The sequence below is a fragment of the Hippocampus bargibanti genome, linkage group LG14 (genome assembly GCF_051943395.1).
Source record: "Hippocampus bargibanti isolate YZ-2025 linkage group LG14, ASM5194339v1, whole genome shotgun sequence".
NCBI lineage: Eukaryota > Metazoa > Chordata > Actinopteri > Syngnathiformes > Syngnathidae > Hippocampus > Hippocampus bargibanti.
Genome location: NC_142747.1, coordinates 16,323,082 through 16,345,355, shown reverse-complemented (window position 1 = coordinate 16,345,355; position 22,274 = coordinate 16,323,082). Strand labels below are relative to the sequence as shown.

At 38.5% G+C, this 22,274-nt stretch overlaps 2 protein-coding genes across 2 annotated transcripts; one reads left to right on the top strand and one right to left on the bottom strand.

Annotated features, from left to right (window-relative positions):
- The first annotated feature begins 1,976 nt into the window (after window positions 1-1,976).
- lxn (latexin) lies at window positions 1,977-10,119 on the top strand. The gene is made up of 7 exons (XM_089014599.1): window positions 1,977-2,164; window positions 7,015-7,194; window positions 7,335-7,397; window positions 7,624-7,804; window positions 8,723-8,859; window positions 8,940-9,002; window positions 9,899-10,119. Exons 1-7 carry the CDS (start codon window positions 2,060-2,062, stop codon window positions 10,010-10,012), a joined length of 843 nt encoding a protein of 280 aa, XP_088870725.1. The 5' UTR covers window positions 1,977-2,059; the 3' UTR covers window positions 10,013-10,119.
- gfm1 (G elongation factor, mitochondrial 1) lies at window positions 3,892-17,524 on the bottom strand. The gene is made up of 18 exons (XM_089014594.1): window positions 17,352-17,524; window positions 17,104-17,256; window positions 16,883-17,015; window positions 16,075-16,279; window positions 15,892-16,008; window positions 15,101-15,251; window positions 13,193-13,347; window positions 13,033-13,117; window positions 12,816-12,953; window positions 12,025-12,126; window positions 11,048-11,104; window positions 10,839-10,976; window positions 10,173-10,255; window positions 5,556-5,718; window positions 5,335-5,479; window positions 5,107-5,267; window positions 4,968-5,021; window positions 3,892-4,195 (listed from the first exon to the last, which is right to left on the bottom strand). The coding sequence occupies exons 1-18, from the start codon at window positions 17,424-17,426 to the stop codon at window positions 4,067-4,069; spliced, it is 2,244 nt and encodes a 747-aa protein (XP_088870720.1). The 5' UTR covers window positions 17,427-17,524; the 3' UTR covers window positions 3,892-4,066.
- Window positions 17,525-22,274: the final 4,750 nt, after the last annotated feature.

Sequence of the window (22,274 nt, the reverse complement as noted above, 5' to 3'; positions counted from 1 at the left end):
AACTCATTCACTGCCAGACGATGTGCAAAAAAATGTGTCCACTCCAGTGCCAGGGCTTTTGTCATTTTCACTCAAATTGCAGGACCCACAGAATATTGAGTTTTAGGACTACATAAACATTCAATGCAGCGTAAGAAACCATAGACTGTCTTCTTTCATCAAAAAAAATAGTTAATTCCTAAATTATATGGGTCTGGAGTTATCTGTGCTTGAAATGGGGGTGGCTGCACAAAGGGCAAAAAGCAGCGCGTTATCGGCACCCCCGCAACAAAAGCTAAAACCCAAACAAATTCAGGAATAGCGCTCCACGTCGTGCTTTTCAATTCCCGAATAAATTCGGGAATTGCAGTGAATGAGTTAAAAAAAGCTTTTCGAATGAATCATTTTGTTCATGTTGTATTTCTGTACAGTAATTTGAAAATAAATCCATTTAAAATGACCCATGAAAGCTCATTGTTATGATGGTGATTAATTGAATCATTATTCATGCCAGGAATACATGTTTTGGTTAAATTTTGCCCACCTCTATAAAAAAAAGCAGAAGCAACATCAATTACAAAGAGAATTGCTGGAAACTTTTAAGAATGAAAAAACAAAGAACGCACGCACTTTAATCCTTCCGAGAATTGTGCATGCTCAAGATTATCAACAGACCTTGCATCCGAGGCCACTCCCCTGTTGACTTGACTTCTTTGGCCTTAGATGTATTCATCTTGCAATGTCAGCGTATTTAGCAAATTGGGTCCAAGTGTGTGTATCCTGCACGTTTATATAAGAGTTATGTGTGATCTTGACGTGTGTGATGTGTTTTTCCCTGCACTGTTGTCAAGTCAACTTGAATTTTAGCTTGCTAATGGCGTTTTCCATTGTTTAGCCCTAAATCAGCATGGGGTCAACTTCAAAATTCTTCTTTATACATTTAAAGCTATCCATCCCCATACCTATCTGACCGTCTTCAAATTTATATTCCCTCTCGCACCCTCAGAACTTCTTCCTTCCTCCACCTCTGTGTGCCCCTCCCCCCACCTGTCTCAGCTAGATGGGGGACAGAGCTTTCAGCTGCTCTGCCCCCAAACTCTGGAACTCTCTCCCTCCCAACATTAGTAACCTCGATTCTTTTCCCACCTTTAAATCCCATCTCAAACCCCACCTATTTAAAATTGCATTTTCTGTGTAGCTCTTTCTCTTGTTTATATTTATAATTGTATTTTATTTATTGTATTCATTCTATTTGTGATTATATTTTATTTATTATCGCACCTATGCTTGTCTGTGACTGTAAAGTGTCCTTGAGAGCTTTGAAAGCGCTTAAAATGTAATGTATATAATATTATTATTATTATTATTACAGTACAAAATTGATGAGGAACTAGGTAAAATTATCGCAGAGGAAGCACCTACAAGGGATAAATTCTTCAAGATGGTGAAAGAAGAAGTTCCTCATCAAGTGTTTAATGCTGAGGAAACAGGCCACTCCATTCCTTCAAGCCATCAACGACCATCACAAAGGTAAATAAAACGACTTTATTATACAGTACAGTTTATTTCTTTAATTATAATACCATAGCACATTTATTATACATAAAATAAGGTATATTTTGTGTAGTTTTAAGGCTTAGAAAAATTATAAAGTAGAAAATTAGGGACCTGGGAACGGATTATTCTCATTATAATGGTTTCCTATGGGAAATTAATTTTTGGGATCCACACTTTTCGCCTTACACACTCTGTTTGGGATCCAATTAAGTTCCTAAGCCAAGGTATCACTGTATTACTATCATTACTATGACTACGACTATGGCTATGACTATTATTATTATTGTGGCAAAGCCACTGACTGACATGGTTTAGGACCACACCTAATAAAAACCATGTTGGATTTCGAGAAAGTACAACAATAAGCACTTTCCGCAAGGCAGGAATCTAGACATCCTCTTCACCGCCATTTCCCCTTCCGACTCCTTCGTTATAAAGCAGCACTCACAACAAGTCGTCGCTCATTCCTGTTTTCCCGCATTTGAACTTTTTCTCCCGCATCTGCAGCGTACCTGAGCACACCATGATTTTGGGGTTGCTTTTGACCATGGTTGGGCTCAGCGGGGTCATAAATGGAAGCCCCACTGTGACCGTCGTCCCTAATGCTGCATCAGACAATTCTGAGAAGGTGAGAGAAACTCATGCATGCTACACAACTTTAATAAAATGATAAAGGTGAATGTGGTATTTTTTTAAGTATTTTTTTTTTTATAAAAAGGACCATTCAGTTTTTACAAACTATATATTTGTTGCAGTCATCATGATATTGAAGCCATTCTGTACATAATACAAAAACATTGGCCAAAATTGTTATAACTATGCAGCATTTTTCTTCTTAATCCTTCATAGGGCACCCATTTTAATATTTAATATCATGTAGTTGTTTTCGTAAGCTTATCCACCCTGAAAGAATTTGAGAAATGTCAATTTGTGTGAAAATTCTGTATGTCGTTTTATTTATTCTTTTCCTTAACCTCTGTTGAGAAGTAATTCTCATTTGAACAGGAACCATTTCAAGATTTTCCTCATTGCTTTGTGTCTTTTTTTAATGATTGTGGGGAAAAAATCCCCTTCAAAATAAAATCACACATGATTTAGTTCAAGAATAGTGCATCTCTAAATAAAAATCTCACAGGGAATGTAAACAAAAGAGCACAACTACACAATGTAACATAATATATTTTAGACACTAATTTATTCCCTAAAAGGAAATTAATCTGAAAACATTTTAAATCTTCATTATCAATGTACAGTGAAACCTTGGGTTACGAACTTAATTGGTTCCCAGTGTTTAAGGCGAAAAGTGTGTATCTCAAAATTTATTTTCCCATAGGAAACCATTAAAATGAAAATAATCCGTTCCCAGGTCCCCATAAAACATAATTTTCCACTTTCTAATTTTCTAAGCCTTAAAACTACACACAATATACCTTATTTTATGTATTATAAATGTGCTATGGTATTATAATTAAATAAATAAACTGTACTGTATAATAAAGTCGTTTTATTTACCTTTGTGATGGTTGTTGATGGCTTGATGGAATGGAGTGGCCGGTTTCATTAGCATTAAACACTTGATGAGGAACGTAACCTTCTTCTTTCACCATCTTGAGGAATGATCCTTTGTAGGTGCTTTCACTGTGATAATTTTATCTAGTTCCTCATCAATTGTGTTCTGTTTAGCTGGGTTGATAGCTTTTTGCATCAAGTGTACAGATTGCTTGTGTGGGTTGTTTGTGGAGCCTGATTGATGGGATAGTTTAACCTTGCAGTCTAAACTCTGCCTTTGAACTATCAAAGTTGAAACTCCAAATGTTACTTTCTATCTGTTTGTCACTCTCTGTCGTCTGTGTCTCTTTCAAAATCTCCCCCCTCACTGCTGCGTTCTTGACCAATCACATGGCAATAACCAAAGACTGGGCGGGGAATAGAGGACAAAAACAGTCGGCTGCCATTTTATGGTTAGAAGAACAGGCTCGTTCGCGAACCACACATCACTCATTGAGGCAGCGCCGTGTACGAAAAAAAGTTTGTATGCCAAGGTAAAGTTCGTATGCCAAGGTAAAATTTTCATAAATGTAAAGTTCGTGAACCGAAAAGTTCGTAAACCAAGGGGTTTGTAAACCGAGGTATCACTGTATCACTTTTTGTGTTGTGGCTGTATCACATTTTTTTTCTGTTGAAATACCTTTAAAATGCCGAATGCGTTAAAAGTGACGCACTTTACATGTCAAAGATATTCTGCAATTCGGGTACAGGATTGTGAAATTGAACTCTCTTTTCATTTCTCCTATTCTATCGCATCAGATGTGGCAATGAAAATTGCAATGAATAATCCAATGAATATTTATATGCTTATTTGCTCAAGGAAGGATTTAATTCTTGCCCATGATGTCCATATCAAGGTTCTAATAATAAATTAGATTTCCCCAGACTGGGTGGGTTATGGGTTCACTGACAAAATCGACAGTGTAAATAAAGGTTTGGAGTCCACACGATTGAATTATAAAGCTCTACCAGTGATGAGGATTCAGCTCTTCAATTTCTTCTTTGTAGGTAACTGGCCCGTAGCCTCCAAGTACTTGTGGACGAGTTCTTCCTGTGTGCTTGGTAGACACGGTTGATAACTGCTGTACTCCATAGTGTACTCACCCTTGCCCTTATTACAACACATAGACAAAACATAGACATTATTTTAAGAAGAAAAAAAAATATCACCATTTAGCTCATGGTTATATCAATTTTTGGCATTCATGGAAGCTCCCATGACTCTTTATATTGTCTTGGAAAAGTGGAACTGTCGCGGCTCGGAATTGAAGCGGATTTACGTGGGACAGGAAATGTGAGACAGTCTCTTTTCGTTCATGGATGCTACAGCTTTGTGTTTGCGTTCAATATTTAGCTTGTAGCAGATGTGCACATTTCACCGTGACGTCCCTAATTCACTGGTGAAAAGGACGCTTTGATCCTCTCCTGTTTCATCTAAAACTGCTTCATATAACAAGGATGGAGCAGAAAGTGCTTAAGATTGAATGACTGTTTGTGTGTTTTGTGTTGTGTCACACTATTTGTTATTTCATTGTTTTGGTTGTTGTTGTTGTTTTTTACTTCAAGATGGCGCTCCAAGAGTGGCTGCCTTTACAGCAGGTTCCGTGTTTTGTTTTTCTACCTCTTTCTTTCCTTTCCTCTTACTTGCATCACTTTGCTGCGACGAAATGTAAATATTTCTACTGCGAGACTAATAAAGGCTAATCCAATCACACTTTTTTTAAACAACTTCAAAGTGATAAAAGTCGACATGTCCTTTTCACAGGACTAAGAATTTGTCTGCCCTGCTGAATTAATACAAAGTCATTCCTTTTTTTGTTCGTTCATGGTTGCTGTTGTGCAAGTAAGTCAGACCGATTCTACGAAAGATAATTTTTTCTTACTTCAGTGCAAGAGCGTAGCTCCGTGGCATAGCCAAACATGTCATTTAGGGGAACCTGTCAGAAGTAAACACAATCCGTTAAATCCAATGACATGACGGCGCTGAGTACAGGCAGGATGTGTTCACGTGCTTTGACTTACATCTGCATACAAAGTGAAGTATCCTTCAGCTCCATCTTGGCCAGTGATGATACCATGGCGACGGTTCACCCCTGCGATCACCACGCCTTGAAATTCCTGAGGTGCCACGATTTCCACCGACATGATAGGTTCCAAGATGATGCTGTTGGCCTTCTCCATAGCTGTGAAGAACAACATGGATGGAATGAATGGGATGCTATTTTCCATCAGGATGAAAATCACCTTCACCTTGTTTTAAAGCACCCTCCCCGGCGCGGATAAAAGACATTTCGTTGGAGTCCACAATGTGATGCGCTCCATCCTCCAGAAGAAATCGTACTCCAGAGATCTTATGGCCACTTAGAGTTCCCTTCTCGCAGGCCTCCCTGAAGCCCTGGAGTATAATGCGGGGGATTTAAATGAAGGAGCAGGACAACAGAACTTGTGAAGCTAAAGAAGCTAGCGCAAACCTTTTCGACGGCTGGCACGAGCTGCTTTGGAACATTAGTTCCCACGGTGTGGTCTTCAAACTCCAACTTGGTGTAATGTTCTGGGTCCAGAGGTTCAAGGACACCGATAACTTTTCCATACTGACCAGAACCACCACTCTGCTTCTTGTGAGTGAAGTCAAACCTACAAAATGGAGAAGGTGACAATGTGTAGATTTTGTAATGACTTTTAAAAAAGGCTGACCAAATTTGAAAAATAATCTCACTCGCAAATGTGAAAAATAATTTCCACCAAAAAGAAAAAAAACACCATTAGAACTATTAACACTCAGCGTCTCACAAATCTACAAATGAGATTGTAATTTGTACAGGGAGGTTTTGTGATATCTGCCCAGCAACCAATGATTTAATCATAGGTGTGCTCAATACGTCGATCGCGATCGACCAGTCGATCTCCAAAGTGACTATAAAGTGTCCTTGACTATTTGAAAAGGCGTTTAGAGATAAAATATACATTTTATTTATTATTACTATCGGGAGATCACATGAAAAGGTGATGTGACACTAACAAGAACTGACGCTGTATAAATAAAGTTTAATTCTTCCGTAAAACAAAAAAACTAGACGTCAACCTATCAGCCATCCCTTCACTTGATTGATACACCGAACAACCAATCAGATGACAGTTCATTATTAGATACACACGTGCTCAAACAAGCCACTGAGCGTTGCAACGTTAACAACCTAGTCGTTACCTACATGCTAATATTTCGCTCGTTTTTTCCCTCTTAATATAGTAATATGGGGTATAAAAATGAGTTGAGAGGCTGGATCAAATAAGAAGAAAAAAATTCACTTTAATACGGAATGGGAGTAGGACTTTTTTCACGATGACGTATTCAAAGTGCGTTTGTCTCGTCTGCCAGTTATCAGAGTGACCTCAGGTAATGGCAAAAAAATGTACAGAATTGTGTTGTGTTGCGCAACATACGCGGTTATACGTCAACATAAATTGCAAGAATCCTCAATATATTGATCAATAAATATAATGGGTCGATCATTTTGACTTAAGTAGCTCTCATGCTAAAAAAAAGTGTGAGCACCCCTGGATTACCCAAACGGTACAAAAAGAACACTGTCTCTTTAAATAAAGGTGGTCCCGTTTGACAAACAGGAAGTGAGACACAACTCTTCCACTTCCATGAAGACAACTGACTGAAGAACATTAAAGTTACTATTGTTCAGTTTTGATCAGGATCATGCAAGATTTGAAAGTCTAATTTGTTTGTTTTTTGTTTTGTCACTTTTTTATTAGGCTATGAAAGTCTAATTTGTTTGTTTTTGGTTTTGTCAATGTTTTTCATCCGATCCACCTTAACCTAAGACAAACTAGCCCAGCCTTCTGTACACCTGGAGTACACAAAGTCCAAGCAGCCTTTGTACACCCTTTGGACTCTTTCTCTGCTTTTTATTATTATAGCCCACTGCAGTGGTGGTAGAGGGGGAGTCAATGGAGGAGGTGATGGAGACTGGAGACCTCAACCCGAATCACTACCCTGCTCAGAGGGCAGCCAAGGTGGTGCAGCATTACCTGAATACCCTCCACGGCTCACCATACAAAGTTTTTGGACTGCAGAAGGTCTTTGGGGCATTTGCAGAGGCAAGTTAGTCTAAAAGTAATAAGCTTGTGTGTGTGTGTGTGTGTGTGTGTGTGTGTGTGTGTGTGTGTGTGTGTGTGTGTGTGTGTGTGTGTGTGTGTGTGTGTGTATGGCCTCAACTGATGAGTGTTTTTCTTTCTAGGATGTGCCTGGCTCTGGGAGAAAATATAAGCTTGAGCTCTCTGTACAGGAAATGGTGAAGAAAGTAGGACATGTTTTTTTTTTTTTAACAGTGTTTGTGTGAGAGAGTCAGTTGCCTCCCGTATCGCGGGCTGTAATTTGTTTGCAAGTGTCTACCGGTAATTCAGTCAGTCTCTGCCTTATTGTTCGGAGTGTATGCTTGCAATAGTGTTACCTGTACTTCATTAACATGAAATAATAATAGTTTTTTTTTAACAAGTACGCTCACAGGCTTCTCCATCCTACCACAGACCACAGCAAAGTGCATGGCAGAGGTTATATTCCCCCGCAAGGAGGAACACCCTCCACTGCAGGTCCATGTTTCATCACACGATGACCTCTTGAAAAACAATGTCAGCATTGAAGAAGAGACCTTATTGTACCAGCTATACAAAAGGAATCACACCCTGCTATTTGCACAAAACCTGCCCGGTATGTGACCCCTTATTTACGATCTTAAAAAAAAAAAACATGTTTGTGTGAAGCCATGTCAGTGTGCATCTGTTTGGCTTGTATGTTAGTTGTGAGGCTCAGGTGAATGTGCTTTGTTAATTTAATTCATTCACTGCCAGACGATGTGCAAAAATATGTCCGCTTCAGTGCCAGGGTTTTTGTCATTGTCACTTGAATTCCAGAACGCACAGAATATTGAATTTTAGGACTACATAAACATTCAATGCAGCGTAAGAAACCTTCGACCCTCTTCTTTCATAAAAAAGACTAATTCCTAAATTATATGGGTCTGGAGTTATATGAGCTTGAAATGAGGGCAGCTGTACAAAATACAATGCAATACATACATGTTGATTTATATGGCGCTTTAACAACAGCTGAAGCTGGAACAAAGCAATAACATGGAAAAAAGGGAAATGCTGCCCCCTTTTGGAAAAGAAAAAACATTGCCAGAGGCCATGGCCAGTGCTTTCTCGACACCCAAGCATGAAAAAACAAAACCCGAACAAGTTCGGGAATGGAGCTCTACGTCATATTTTTAATTCCCGAATAAATTTGTGAATGGCAGTGAATGAGTTAACTCCTGGTTTATTGAACATGCGTAGATATCTGTGCTTATAATGCATGATGTTGCTACATTATGGTCCTCTTTGTTTAAATAATTTGCTGCTATCATGTGGCTTCTGTAAGCAATTCTTGACCTATTTTGTAGATGCATTTATACATTATATAAATTTAACATGAAAACATCACTTATCCTCACAAACATGCTGTCATGTATAAGTAAAAATAAAAATGCAGTACTAATACTAATACTGTAAATGTGTCGCGAATTGCCAAATGTAACAGAGTATTGTGAAACAGAAGATGTATTCTTTTTGTCCCTATCATCCACAGACAGCAACGGTCACATTGAGCCTGAGAACCTTCCATTCTGGCACCTTGGCGCCGTAGCGTCCAGCTTTGTCATGCTTAAAGAATCCACTGAAGACACTTTGTACAACATGGCTCAAGTAGCCAACGTCACACGGCTGGTAGGCTATTCACTTGGCTGAAAGACACACCTAAAAATGTACTGTTTGTCTAAAGAATTATGTTCTATTGGGTCCTACAGGCAAGTGATGACGATCTGCTGAAGTTTGAATATGACGTATTGCTGCATGAAATGGTGTCACAGGTACTCTTTGCCTTATAACACTATTTCTCCGTTACAGTAAAGTCTCGTTATATCGATATCGGATATATCGATAGTCCCGGTTATATCGATACTATTTCTATGCACGCACGGAGAAAATTACATGCAAACAGGGTCGGATATATCGATAGTCCCGGTTATATCAATATTTTTTCGGACTCCCTTGAATATCGATATAACGAGACTTTACTGTATTTCTGTTTTTTTTTTACTATTTTGATTCTGTAGTTAGTACAGTATGTTCATTTTATTTGGCCAAAAATTTGAAATGAAGTATAATATACAGTAAAGTCTCGTTATATCGATATTCAAGGGAGTCCGAAAAAATATCGATATAACCGGGACTATCGATATATCCGATATCGATATAACGAGACTTAACTGTAACTACACTTCAGCATTATAGTCTATGGAAAGGGCACGCTACATCAGAATGTGCCGTATACAAATGCTCCCAAATTCCAAACAAGATACATTCTGAACGGTTGTTCGTAAGGTGAATTCATTCGTAAGTTGCTTCAGTGCTATATTTTGTATGGAACGTATGTTTCAGGCTTATATGAGTGTGTTTAAGGTTTATATAAGCATGTTTAAGGCTTGTATCAGTAACCTGGATGGAGCAGACTGATTCGCTGTGGCGACCCTTAGAAGGGAAAAGCCAAAAGGAAAAGAAGAAGATAAGTAACCTGTATTGGTTTGCACTGAAAAATAAAGATTTGAGTAAATATATGCTCTATAAAGATATGTACATGTACGACTGGAGAGAATACTACATATGTTACTACAAATATGTTCGTATGTACGTTCGTAAGTAGGGGAGTGTCTGTATTTGTATTCAAAATCGGTATTTAAAGTGGTTTTATTTCCTGCCGTTACAGGACATAATTGCGTGGAAGATGCTGGTCACATGGTCTCCTCCAGAGGGAGTTAAAGTACTGAAGACGGAGAAGCGAGAATACTCTGTAACGAACCTAAAAACTACACTTTTGTAAAAGTGGCAATAATCTTCCACCTGAGTATTGGAGTGAGGCTGTGAGTATTCAGCAGCGTTAATAAATATAGTACATTAAAAAAGTAAAATAAAATAACTTGCATTGCCTCCTATTTGCCAGTGTGTGCATATGTGTGTGTGTGTTGGGATTCAGCACTTACGGTACAGCAGCAGTGATGCTCTCTCTGAAAGCCACTTTGGGTTTTCCCATCACACAGGGGCAGTTGTACTCTCTCTCCATCCTCTGGAAGGACCAAAAAAAAAAAAAACAAGACAGATTTAAAACACTTCGCTCCTTCCACACAGGAGGAACAGAAATTAAAATTCATCTGAAAATGAATGTCTTTAGTAGACAAGGGATAGACCATCATCCAATCAAACATGGCGTCAACAGGAAGTTATCATCCGATAACTCTAAATGCGATAGGCAATGAGACGGGTGTCAATTAGCATATTTTCCGGTGTATAAGGTGCACCAAACAGCCTTGATTTTCTTCTAAAGATGAGCGTGCGCCTTATATACCGGTGCGCCTTCTATGTAAAATAATATTGAGCCACAACAGGTCTCGCAACTACTATCAGCAGCCACAGACTCCATTTTGTCCCGTATAAGTAGTGTGTATCCCCAGCCTCTACTATAGCGGCTTATAATGTGGAGTGTCTTATATTTGGAAAACCTTTATACATTTATTCTATTTGGAAACCCCTTTTTTCATTCATTGAAGGTGCGCCTTATATATGGAAAAAAGTTTCAAAATACACCATTCATTGGTGGTGCGGCTTATACACCGGAAAATACGGTTCTTGCAATCTTTCGTGTACTGTACCTGGCAGTATATCTCAAGATGCAATTCCCCCATGCCCGAGATGATGGTTTCTTTGTTTTCAGTATCAAAGTGAACCCGGAAGGTCGGATCTTCCCGGGTGAAGCGGTTAATCCCTTTTGAGAATTTATCCAGGTCATTCTACTCCAAAAGAAAACTGTGTTAAGAGATTCTTTTTTTACAGCGTGGTCATTTGAATGTATTTAATCTACCTTGTTGGCTGGTTTCATGGACATGGAAATGACGGCATCTGGGATGTGAATTGATTCCTGTCGGCGAGAAGGAAACAAATATTTTACAAAATCTAGGACGTGTTTTTACTGCTATGACGGTATATTGCTCATAACTTGCTATAATGTCATTTTTAACAGCTTTCTTTATTTTAACATTGTGCTTTCTGACTGTAATGCTGCAGGAGAACAATAAAATGCATAAACTTAATGAGCACATTCATGAAGGCGCTCAAAAGACTTTCGAAATCCACTTAAATCATTCAATGCAGTGTAAGAAACCTTAGACTCTCTTCTTTCATCAGAAAAAAAAAATGTTAATTCCTAAATTATATGGGTCTGGAGTTATGAGCTTGAACTGGGGGTGGCTGTACAAAAGGAAAATGCTGCCCCCTCCAGCACTATATCAGCACCCCCACAATAAAAATAAAAGTCAAAGTCAGCTTTATTGTCAAATATGCCAACAAGAAAATAAGTTATTTTCTAAATTATATGGGTCTGGAGTTATATAAGCTTGAAATGAGGGCGGTTGTCCAGAATACGATGCAATACATACATATTGGTTTAACAACAGCTGAAGCTGGAAAAAAGTGCTAATATGAAAAAAGGGAAATGCTGCCCCCTTGTGGAAAGGAAAAACATTCCCAGCGGTCTGGACAGCGCTTTATTGGCACCCAAGCAAGAAAAGACAAAACCCAAACAAATTCAGTAATTGCACTCTGTCATGTTTTCAATTCCTGAATAAGTTTGTGAATGGCAGTGAATGAGCATAAGAGAATATGAGCATGCACAAAAAATGCACATTAAATACTGATATTCTTAAAACCTTTATTAATAAATGTTTTAAAATATGTGTGGGAGGGGTCAAACTACTAATAGAATTATGTATATATTCAGTTTTTTTTTTACATTAGCATAAAGTGGAGTTCACTGTATTGACAATATGTCGGGGGACTCACCATGGAGAGGTTATCGCTGGTTTTGGTTGTGAACGTGTCTCCGCTTGCGCAATCGATGCCAAACAGAGCACAGATGTCACCTGCATACACCTCATCTACATCCTGGAGAATTTTATAGTATGCAGTGAGAAAATATGAAGATTTGTTGCTCAAGGAAAACAGGAAAGATCATTATTCAATCATACGCGACCATTTCTAGAGCTTATGTTCAAATATAAATGTTTGTGGAATATTTAAAACTACTGTGATATCAATACGGGTAACATCCGATTTACGACCGAAGCGAGTTACGACCACCCGTGCTTACGACCACCAGACTTTTTTTAAAAATTCTACGGCCTCCAGCCAGCAACGCGACAGAGACAGAGGTCCGTGCAGGATGATTTATTAAGCTACAACACAAAGCGCTGGTCCCAAAAAGAGGACCAGGGGAATAATCTAAAAATAAAGAATACCAAAAACGACGAGTGGGGTGGGAGGCAATGGTAACCCCGACAATGGCGAGAAGAAACGGAACAATAAGATGCCAGCGTGTCGTCATTTGTCATGATCACGTGATCCTCGTATCAGCCATTTTGAATGATTTTCAATTTACGACCGTTTGACTTACGACCGTTTTGTCGAAACGGAACCCGGTCGTAACTCGGATGTTACCTGTACTTGTTTTTGTTAGCCTTTCTATGACATTTTGACTTGACTGCGAGTAGTCAGTTATGTGGTTTGGTGTAACTAAACCTTTATAGGCGACACCGGCATTATAGAAACATCGGTCAATAATGAATGGCTCTTACCTCCATCTGGTCAGCATGCAAGCGCACCAGCCTCTGCACGCGCACCCTCTTATTGGTACGTGTGTTGTAGATGTACTCTGACTTCCTCAGGCAACCCTGATACACCCGCATGTAAGTCAACTGACCAAAACGACCTGCCTGCTCGCGAAAAGAGACAGAAAAATAATGTGAGAGACAATATGCGGTGAGCGTATGGACGTGGAAATTGAAGGCTCACCTCCAGTTTGAAGGCCAGACTGACAAAGGGTTTTGCGGAATCCCTTGTCGGGTCCATTTCAATCTTTGTAGTCTCATTTGAATCTCTATGTTGTGAAAAATTACAGAGTCAGAAAAAGTGCAGCAATGGTTGCCGTTCATATACATGAGTCCGTGCTTACTCATCGTTGAGGATGGCGTAGTTTTTGACTTCGGTTGGGTTGGGCAGGAAATAGAGTATAGCATCCAGCAGGGGCTGAACACCTTTGTTTTTCAAAGCGGAGCCTACTAACACGGGTGTGAAGAGACGCTGCACTGTGGCCCTGCGCAAGGCAGCCTAGCAAATATCCAGATCAGAAAAAAACATTTTGATTCACATTTTCTCAAAAGAGTGAGATTTGGTAAGTTATGTTAGCATAAGACACAGCTAACACCTGCATACCCCAGTACCTGCTGATTTGCATATTTGTAGGTCTCCCTGTCTCCAATATTTTGTTTTATATAATAATAATAATAATAATAATAATAATAATAATAATAATAATAATAATAATAATAATACATTTCATTTGTAAGCGCCTTTTAAAACTCTCAAGGTCACTTTACAGTCACTGGATAAGTTTTTCTGTGGGTGAGCAGTGGCAGCCACATGTGCCAGCGTTCATTCAATCCGGAATAACTCAAATAAATATAAAACTAGCTAGCTAGCTAGCTAATAGATAGCCAACAGATAACCAGTGAGCCAGCTAGCTAACAGATAGCCAATAGATAGCCAGCAAACTAGCCAGCTAGCCACCAGATAGCTAATAGATAGCCAGCCAACTAGCTATCTAATAGATAGCCAGCTAACCAGCTTTTACCGTGTCCGTTTGTCATGGAAATATATTGCAGTGGTAGTTCGTGACGTCACGCCAAGACGTCTTGCATTGCTGGAGAATCAAAACAATGGCTTCAGATTCGGAGAATATGCTTTCTTGTTACACATCCAGTTATGAATATGATTCAAATCGTTCTGAAGAGGAAAGCATACATGTTTGCAATCGATTAAAGAATTTATTCCGTGCCATTTTGAGGCAACATTGGGGGAGAAATGTATCACCAAAAAAGAGGCAGAAAATGGCGACCAAGCTGCTGTGAGGAATTAATCAGCCCGTTTCCACAGGCTGATAAATTCCTTATATGGAGCTTGGTCACCCTCTTCTGGCTCTTTTTGGTGCAACATGAGGTTTTCAGACCAAACAAGCATTGATGTGATGAAAGGACTGCTACAATGTGTTTCGGTCAGGGGCATTCCTTCAGTGACGTCACGTACGGACTCGTCACCAACTCAATAACAAGACTTCCGGAATATTTAGCGCAAGTCTTAAAACGTAAAATATAGCTATATGCGGTGGAATCTTTGTAAAATACGCTCAGTAGAAGTCATTTGAAGCCATTTTACAAATTATGGACACAACCGGAGACGTCAGTTGTCCTTTAAACATACTAATATAAGTTTTAAGATACATTCCATACAAAATATAGTACTGAAGCAACTTACGAACGAATTCACCTTACGAACGACCGTTCGGAACATATCCCGTTCATAAATTGGGGAGTGTTCGTACTGAAATGTACATTGAATATTTAGTAGTGTTTTTTAAAATAATTTACTAGCTTGTGTATGAGTATGTACTCAATATATATACAGTATAATTATATGTACTGTATTAATCTTCATGTTATATATATTTTCATTAATCTCAATAATACTAATAATCACTGCTAATTAAGAATTATAATTATAAATAATGTATACAAAAATCCCTGAAGGTCATGTACCTTATATATTTCTTGTTTAATAAACAGTGGACATAATTATGCACTACAGCATACCTACGTGCAGTATTTTGAAGTACTGTACCACCCCTACTGTCTAGAAATTCCTGAATGCTGATAAAATTATAGGATAAACCCCATTAGTTCCACAACGTGGAAATTTGCACTGCAATTAGCAAGCTAAGCATTTAGCAAGAACTCCTTTTTGCTGGATTCAATTTTACCTTCTTGCCCACACAACACACACGACAAATATAAAAAATATAACCAACCTTCAGGTCCTCGTTACTCGGAACCTTTTCCTCCAGGAACATCTCTCCCAAGACTTCATCAGCGTTAGCGACGCATTCCACCAGCTCCTGTCTGCGGTCTGCAGCTTCCGCGCGGTAATCCGCCGGGATGTCATCGTAGCGGATGATTTGTCTGGAAATATGGACATTTGGACTGGATGATCACTGTGAAAAAATGGTGATATCATTTTATCTTGTTAATGTATCTTTTCATTTTTCTTTTACTTTATTGTTGACTTAGATCAGGGGTGTCAAAGTCATTTTTTGCCGCGGGCCACATTGTAGTTATGGTTTCCTCTCTAGGGCCGTTATGAATTTGGGGAAGCCATTAGAATGTTTAAATCCCTTCAAATATTACATATAGAGCACACAGCAAATTAATGAATAAATCGTTTTCAAATCTGAAGTCAAGAATAATGACTTTTATTGTGGTTGACATCCAAAAATATTAAATTTTGGCTCAGATATTAGCAATCATCATGGAATTTAACACGTTTGATTTGCTTTCGCGGGCCGAAAAAAAATGATGTGTTTTGGCCCGCGGGCCTTGACTTTGACACCTGTGGCTTAGATATTGACAACATTTAGTGTGTGCAATTACCTTCACAATGCAATTCCCATGGCATTGTTACTTAGACATTGTCTGTCTTTATTATTTAGATTAGACTGATTTCTTGCAAATATATATATATATATATATATATATATATATATATATATATATATATATATATATATATATATATATATATATATATATATATATATATTACCCAAAAGATCCTTCAAAATACATGCTTCTCTCCTCTACAAGGTCAATGATGCCTTTCAGGTTGCCCTCCAGGCCCATGGGGATGTTCACAAAGGCTGAGTTGTGGTTCAGTTTGCTCCTACAGACAATTGCAAAACGTTAATCAAAATACAAGTTAGATTGCATGTGTTGTGTCGTACGTCACCTCAGTTGCTGCAAGGCTCTGTCAGGATTGGCGCCTAGGCGGTCCAACTTATTGATGAAGGTGAGGAAGGGCACGCTGTAGCGCTTCATCTGCCGGTTCACCGTCATTGTCTGACACTGCACTCCGCCCACGGCACACAGGACTAACACGGCACCGTCAAGCACACGCAGCGCTCGTTCCACTTCAATGGTGAAGTCCACGTGACCTGAATAACAAACGACACATTTATCGTGGACATGGTTCAATCTTTCCTCACTTTGATGAAGTGATAACATTTTCTCCTGCAGATTCAATGTAATTCAAAAACTATAGAATTTAATATTACATCATGGATAGAAATTGTTTTGTTTTTCTTTGACACTTATGGGGTATATACAGTACTGTATTATAAACTATTAAGGACGTATACTGTACACTGTAGTCATCGGCTACCTTTCATTTGACGTAATAACATTCCATTTTGATTATTTAATTATGTGTTTTCTATAGCATTTGTGCATAACAATGCCACAGTTGGGCTGCACACTATCCCAACGGATTTTGTTTACACGTTCCTCTTTCATCTATAATCGCTTCAAACAACAGTGTGTATGAAGAAAAGTGTAGTTAGGATTACATGACTCTCTGTGTCTTATGTGTAGTGTTTATTATTTTACTTTATGTTAGCTGTTTTGTAAAGCACTTTGTTTCCAGCCACAGCGGATGTTAAAGCGCAATATAAATCAGAATGTGTGTATTCTTATTCTGAATAATCATTACCTTCCTTTCCTCCACACTTTCACACCATTAATCTGACAATATTATGTACCTGGGGTGTCAATGATGTTGATATTGTGGTCCTTCCACATCGTGTAAGTAGCAGCTGACTGGATGGTGATGCCCCGCTGTCTCTCCAGCTCCATTGAGTCCATGGTGGCCCCAACGCCATCTTTCCCTTTTACCTGAGGTACCACAGACACACGGTGAATACGGAAACCGTAACTTTATCAACACTCAAATTGCAATCATTTCAACGCATGTGTTGCAAACCTCGTGGATCTCCGCTATTCTCCCCGTGTAGTACAGCACGCGTTCGGTCAAGGTGGTCTTCCCCGAGTCGATATGCGCGGATATGCCGATGTTGCGGATCCTCTCGTTGGGGACCGCACCAGACGAGCACGATCGGCAGCTGTTGATCAGTACCTAGTGCAATGACACGGGGGACATTCAACCCTTCCATGATGGGATCCCGCCACTTAGCGGCTCACGAGAAGTCCCGCCACTCGCTAATTTGTTACCTTCTTGAGAGTGACGCCTCCTGGGGCGAGTGCGTGCCGTTTTGTCAGACACAGGGCCGTATGAAGAAGTGACATGTTGGGAAGAGTTTGGGTGGTCGGCCTTATGCCTTTCCTCACCTCCCCAAGAAAACCGGTGAAAGTCACACGGGAGACGTGATGGTTGTGAAACACGACTTCCGCATCTACGGAAAGCGAGAAGTGTCTTAAACCATAAGGACAAGCCTGTTCCGATAGCGATATTTTGCTTCAATTTATTAATAAATTAATGTATTATAAAGGGAAATATTATATTGACAAATTATATTGCGATGGAGTTAAAAAAACACATATTGCATAAAACAAGAAGTATTCACAGAATGTTATTAAAGTATTGCGTCTGTAACGATTTACATACTCTGTTATATTTATTATTATTATTATTATTATTATTATTATTATTATTATTATTATTATTATTATTATTATTATTATTATAATATTATTATTATTATTATTATTATTATTATTATTATTATTATTATTATTATTATAAACGCGTTCGTAACACAGATTGAATATTTTCAAGAACAAAGACCACGTGACAAATTTCTCAAGAGATGGCCTTTAAACCACGTGACCAGAAATGTCACCAATTTTCTTGTTTTTTTTTTTTTTGACGAGGCCTGTAACTTTCTATATAATTTGTTTCTTACTTTTTTTAGAATCTAGAATAGTTACTCATTTTCTTAGTTCACATGTTTATATTACTAGAATTACTTTTAATGTATCCTTTTTTGGTGATATAGGTTAAGCCAACTTGAATAATTTTAGTCACTTTTTTTATTGACAGGCGTTTCCTCTTTCGCATTAACCGCATCGGCAGCTTGACATTCGAGGACAAAAGAAGGGCGCTTTGCCGCTTCTTGCACATGCTTCAGGCACGCCATCAGGCAACTTTTAAAAGCTGCCAACATATCTGCCTCTCGCACTCTTAAATGACACCTCGGGTAAGTTGGCCGTTTAACTTTCACGTACACGCGTTTTTGCTGGTGTTTTGTGTTGATTCGAATTGTTGTGGAAGAAGGGAACGATTTGACGTGTATGGTTTAAAACTCTTCCGCGGCTATAAATACTACACATTTTCCATTATTGTTGACAGATTCATTTATTTCAATATTTGTATTTCAATTGTGTCTTTGCACAGATTCGTCCAGCACACCAAAATAGGTGAAATAGTTTGACTTATTTATGTGCCGAACAACGAATGACATGCCACCATGTTTGCCTTATTTTGGAATGTGAATCATAATTTACTAAAACGAGTGAAAGGGTTAGATTGTTGTAAATAAATGCAACAAGCAGTATATCTTAAATAGCACACCCCACTAAAATTACTCACACAATGCTTTGCATTGTGAGTCAAAAACATTTTACAGTGAATTTGAGAGAAAAAAATCAAGTTGAACTGGAAGACCGACCTCAACAATTGAATGTTAAGCTACTTTTTAAAAGAGGCATCTGTTAAGTCAAATAAAAGCTCTGCAAAGCTCCACCACCGTTAGTTTTTAATGTTGACTGAGGGACTCTCAACCGAGCATAAAAAAATACACAATAAAAAAAAAAATCAACAACAACTTGTGCAGCAACTCCGCTCTGTATCTTGGACCAAACTTTGACAGTGTTTATGTTGGCTGCCTGATGTTTTGCCATTACAGTAGCCTTTTGTTGGTACTCTCAAGGTATACAGTACTGTATTTGGATTCCACAGAAGATGTGACATTTCCCCTTCACATTGGCATTTGGTATACAGGTCCATAATTTTATTCCTTCTCGTATCACACCCCAACTTGCTGTGTCAAATTGTTGTCGATGTGTAAAAGGAATACAACTCAGGTCTCTATTGACCAGAATAAAATTGTAATCTCCTAATCAAATTGTGATTGGCCGCTGTGAGTAAATGTTGAAAGTAAACAAACAACTGATGATTTCTGCAATGCTGTAAATAAAATGGAGTAAGCAGATCCCAGTGACCTCACAGTACAATAACATTACAAAAGTTTGGAAAAGTCAGACCATTGAGAGCACTTTAAGTAACTATAAATGTTGTACTCCAGCCATCAATTGGCAAATTCTCTTCATTTTGAATTCTTAAAATGAACACGGAGCTAATGCATAGATGACAAAAAAGTTCTTATCCCGTGACTGTAAAGTGTCCTTGAGTTTTGAAAGGCGCTTAGAAATTAAATGTATTATTATTGTAATATAAATCATACATTTACAAACATGAACTCCATTTAAAAAAGGTTAGGGTGAACTTGTAATGTATTTATCTCTAATTACCACCATAACGACTAACATTAAACCATGGTAAAATTTAAGGCTTTATTATTGGGCACGTGGCGGCCTCGTAATCTAGTGGTTGGTGCGGCGACTTCACAGTGCAATGGTACACGGTTCAATTCAAATTCTGTAGTTCCGTTCTGGAGTTGTCAAGTTCTCTGCATGCGTGCTTAGATTTTCTCCGGGGCTTACGGTTCCCTCCCACATTCCAAAAACATGCATGGCAGGCTGATTGAACACTCCAAAATGTCCTTAGGTGTGAGTGTGAGCATGCATGGTTGTTTGTTTTCTGTGTGCTCTGTGATTGGCTGGCTGCCGGCTTAGGGTGTCCCCCACCTATTGACCGAAGACAGCTGGGATATGCTCCGATACGCCCCCGCGACCATAGTAAAGATAAAGCAGTTTGGAGAATGAATGAATGTACACCACATTATGTGTATTGTGAACATCAATATTTGGCTTAAGTACAGCAAAAAAAATAAAAAGCTGCATTGCACAAATGATAGGATTTTCCTCTGGGTGAGGCAACAAATTTTTTCCCCAAACTCTGCCAGCATAAACTGTCACAATCTCCATATCATCAAAAATGTCCATATAAATTTCCAGTTTCCAAAAAAGTATGCGTTATAATACTGTCTGTGTGTATGTGTTGCATGTAGTACCTTGCCCTCTTCATTACCCAACTCATGATGAGTCATTTTCATGGAATATTTTTAATCTTGATGACCTAATGTGCGTATGTGCATATATTCGTTTCGTTTTCAATGAGCTGGTGTTTCCATTGTTATCGTTCCTGTCTCGTTTCCGCTGTGTGAACACATCTTCCTGACTTCAGGGTGTTGCAGTGAATGACAGAACAATGAGCATATGGATCCTGGATGTGTTTTAATTCTTCGTAATGTTTTTCGAAATGATCAAGTGCAGCTCCTGTATTCTGTATGTGGGCAGGTTAAATGTGTTGAGTTAATGATGTGTTGTATTGCATCACATCTTATGTTGATTTTATTTTGAATGAGTAGTAGGGTTGTACTGAATATGCGAAAATGCCAGAGCAAAATGTGTATTTTATGTATCTATAATTTAAGAAAACAAATACAAAACAAGACAATTGAAGTGAACAGTTTTTACATGTACAGTAAAGTCTCGTTATATCGATATTCAAGGGAGTCCGAAAAAATATCGATATAACCGGGACTATCGATATGTCCGACCCTGTTTGCATGTAATTTTCTCCGTGCGTGCATAGAAATAGTATCGATATAACCGGGACTATCGATATATCCGATATCGATATAACGAGACTTTACTGTACTTGGAAATAATTACAGTATAGTAATTTGAAGGAAAAAGACTTGCACATTTATTGTGTAGTCATATTGCCAAGAAACACTTCTTTTCTGGTAACATTATGACTTTCGTTTATGTCAAAGTCAAATGTTTTCTTCTTGTCATATTAAAATGAAACAGTTTTTGGCTAGCATCTTCGAAGACACTAGCGGTCATCATCCGCTAAAAATGCTCATTTGGGACTTCTTTCTATATTAACACCCGATGGTCTGAGTTCATTTTCATTTGAAACATGGCTGCACTACTTTACACTTCCTGCAGTTCATTTGATTATGGGTGTTATTTGATTATATAATTGTCATGACAAACAGTTGTTTATCCAGTTCACTTTGAAAGAGGAATGCGTTCGCTCACTAATTACTGCTGCTCTAATGCGCTTTCTGACTGCAGGTGTGACTGGCATGACTCAAACATGTTTTCTCTAGCGTGTCTAGTAATGCGGGAGTAGTGTACTATATTCCAATGGTTTCTGCTTTTCCCTGCATTTGAATATCTCCAGGTGAATTGGAGTGGTTGGATTTGAAAAATGCAATTTCACTTTCGCCATCGCTATGAACAGACCGCTATTATAAACCAAGGACTTTGTGTACAATATTTGTCTTTGGAGAAACATAGTGGACTAGGAGATTGTCATTGTGCTTTTCTTTTGCTGTTGTTGGTGACTTGTTTTTGCTATACTATAATAAGCACCCAGGACAGAGACACACATACAATTTCCATAGTTTCAACTTCTATTTCTATGAACACTCCTATTTGCCTTCAATTTATTTGGGATGGCGGCAGCTTTAGATACATACTGTATTTTTGGTCATTCATTTGTACTATCTTGGAAGACAGCACCATGTTGGTTGTACCTGCCATGAAGTGATATGGTACAGTTACGTAGCCCAAGAAATGAAGCTCAGCTATGGTGGTTTGAATCGTTTTTTTTTGTTTGATGGTACAATGTATTTTTAGGAATCAGATGAACACTCAGGCCTACTACGCTCTTGTAAACGTAACTCATTCACTGCCTGACGATGTGCAAAAATGTGTCCACTCCAGCGCCAGGGTTTTTGTTATTTTCACTCAAATTGCAGTACCCACAGAATATTGAGTTTTAGGACTATATAAACACCCGAAACAGCGTTAGACACTTTAGACTGTCTTCTTTCATCAGACAAAAATAGTTAATTCCCGAGTTATATGGGTCTGGAGTTATCTGAGGTTGAAATGGGGGCGACTATACAAAAGGCAAATGCTGCCCCCTTGTGGAAG

Excerpts from the sequence above, each read along its gene's own strand:
- lxn (XM_089014599.1), top strand. The coding sequence starts at position 2,060 with ATGATTTTGGGGTTGCTTTTGACCATGGTTGGGCTCAGCGGGGTCATA. Across the intron at positions 2,165-7,014 it reads CATCAGACAATTCTGAGAAG|CCCACTGCAGTGGTGGTAGA; the intron begins GTGAGAGAAACT and ends TTATTATTATAG. Across the intron at positions 9,003-9,898 it reads TGCATGAAATGGTGTCACAG|GACATAATTGCGTGGAAGAT; the intron begins GTACTCTTTGCC and ends CTGCCGTTACAG.
- gfm1 (XM_089014594.1), bottom strand. The coding sequence starts at position 17,426 with ATGTCACTTCTTCATACGGCCCTGTGTCTGACAAAACGGCACGCACTC. Across the intron at positions 15,252-15,891 it reads TATTTTGAAGGATCTTTTGG|ACAAATCATCCGCTACGATG; the intron begins GTAATATATATA and ends CCATATTTCCAG. Across the intron at positions 10,256-10,838 it reads ATCTTGAGATATACTGCCAG|AGGATGGAGAGAGAGTACAA; the intron begins GTACAGTACACG and ends TGGTCCTTCCAG.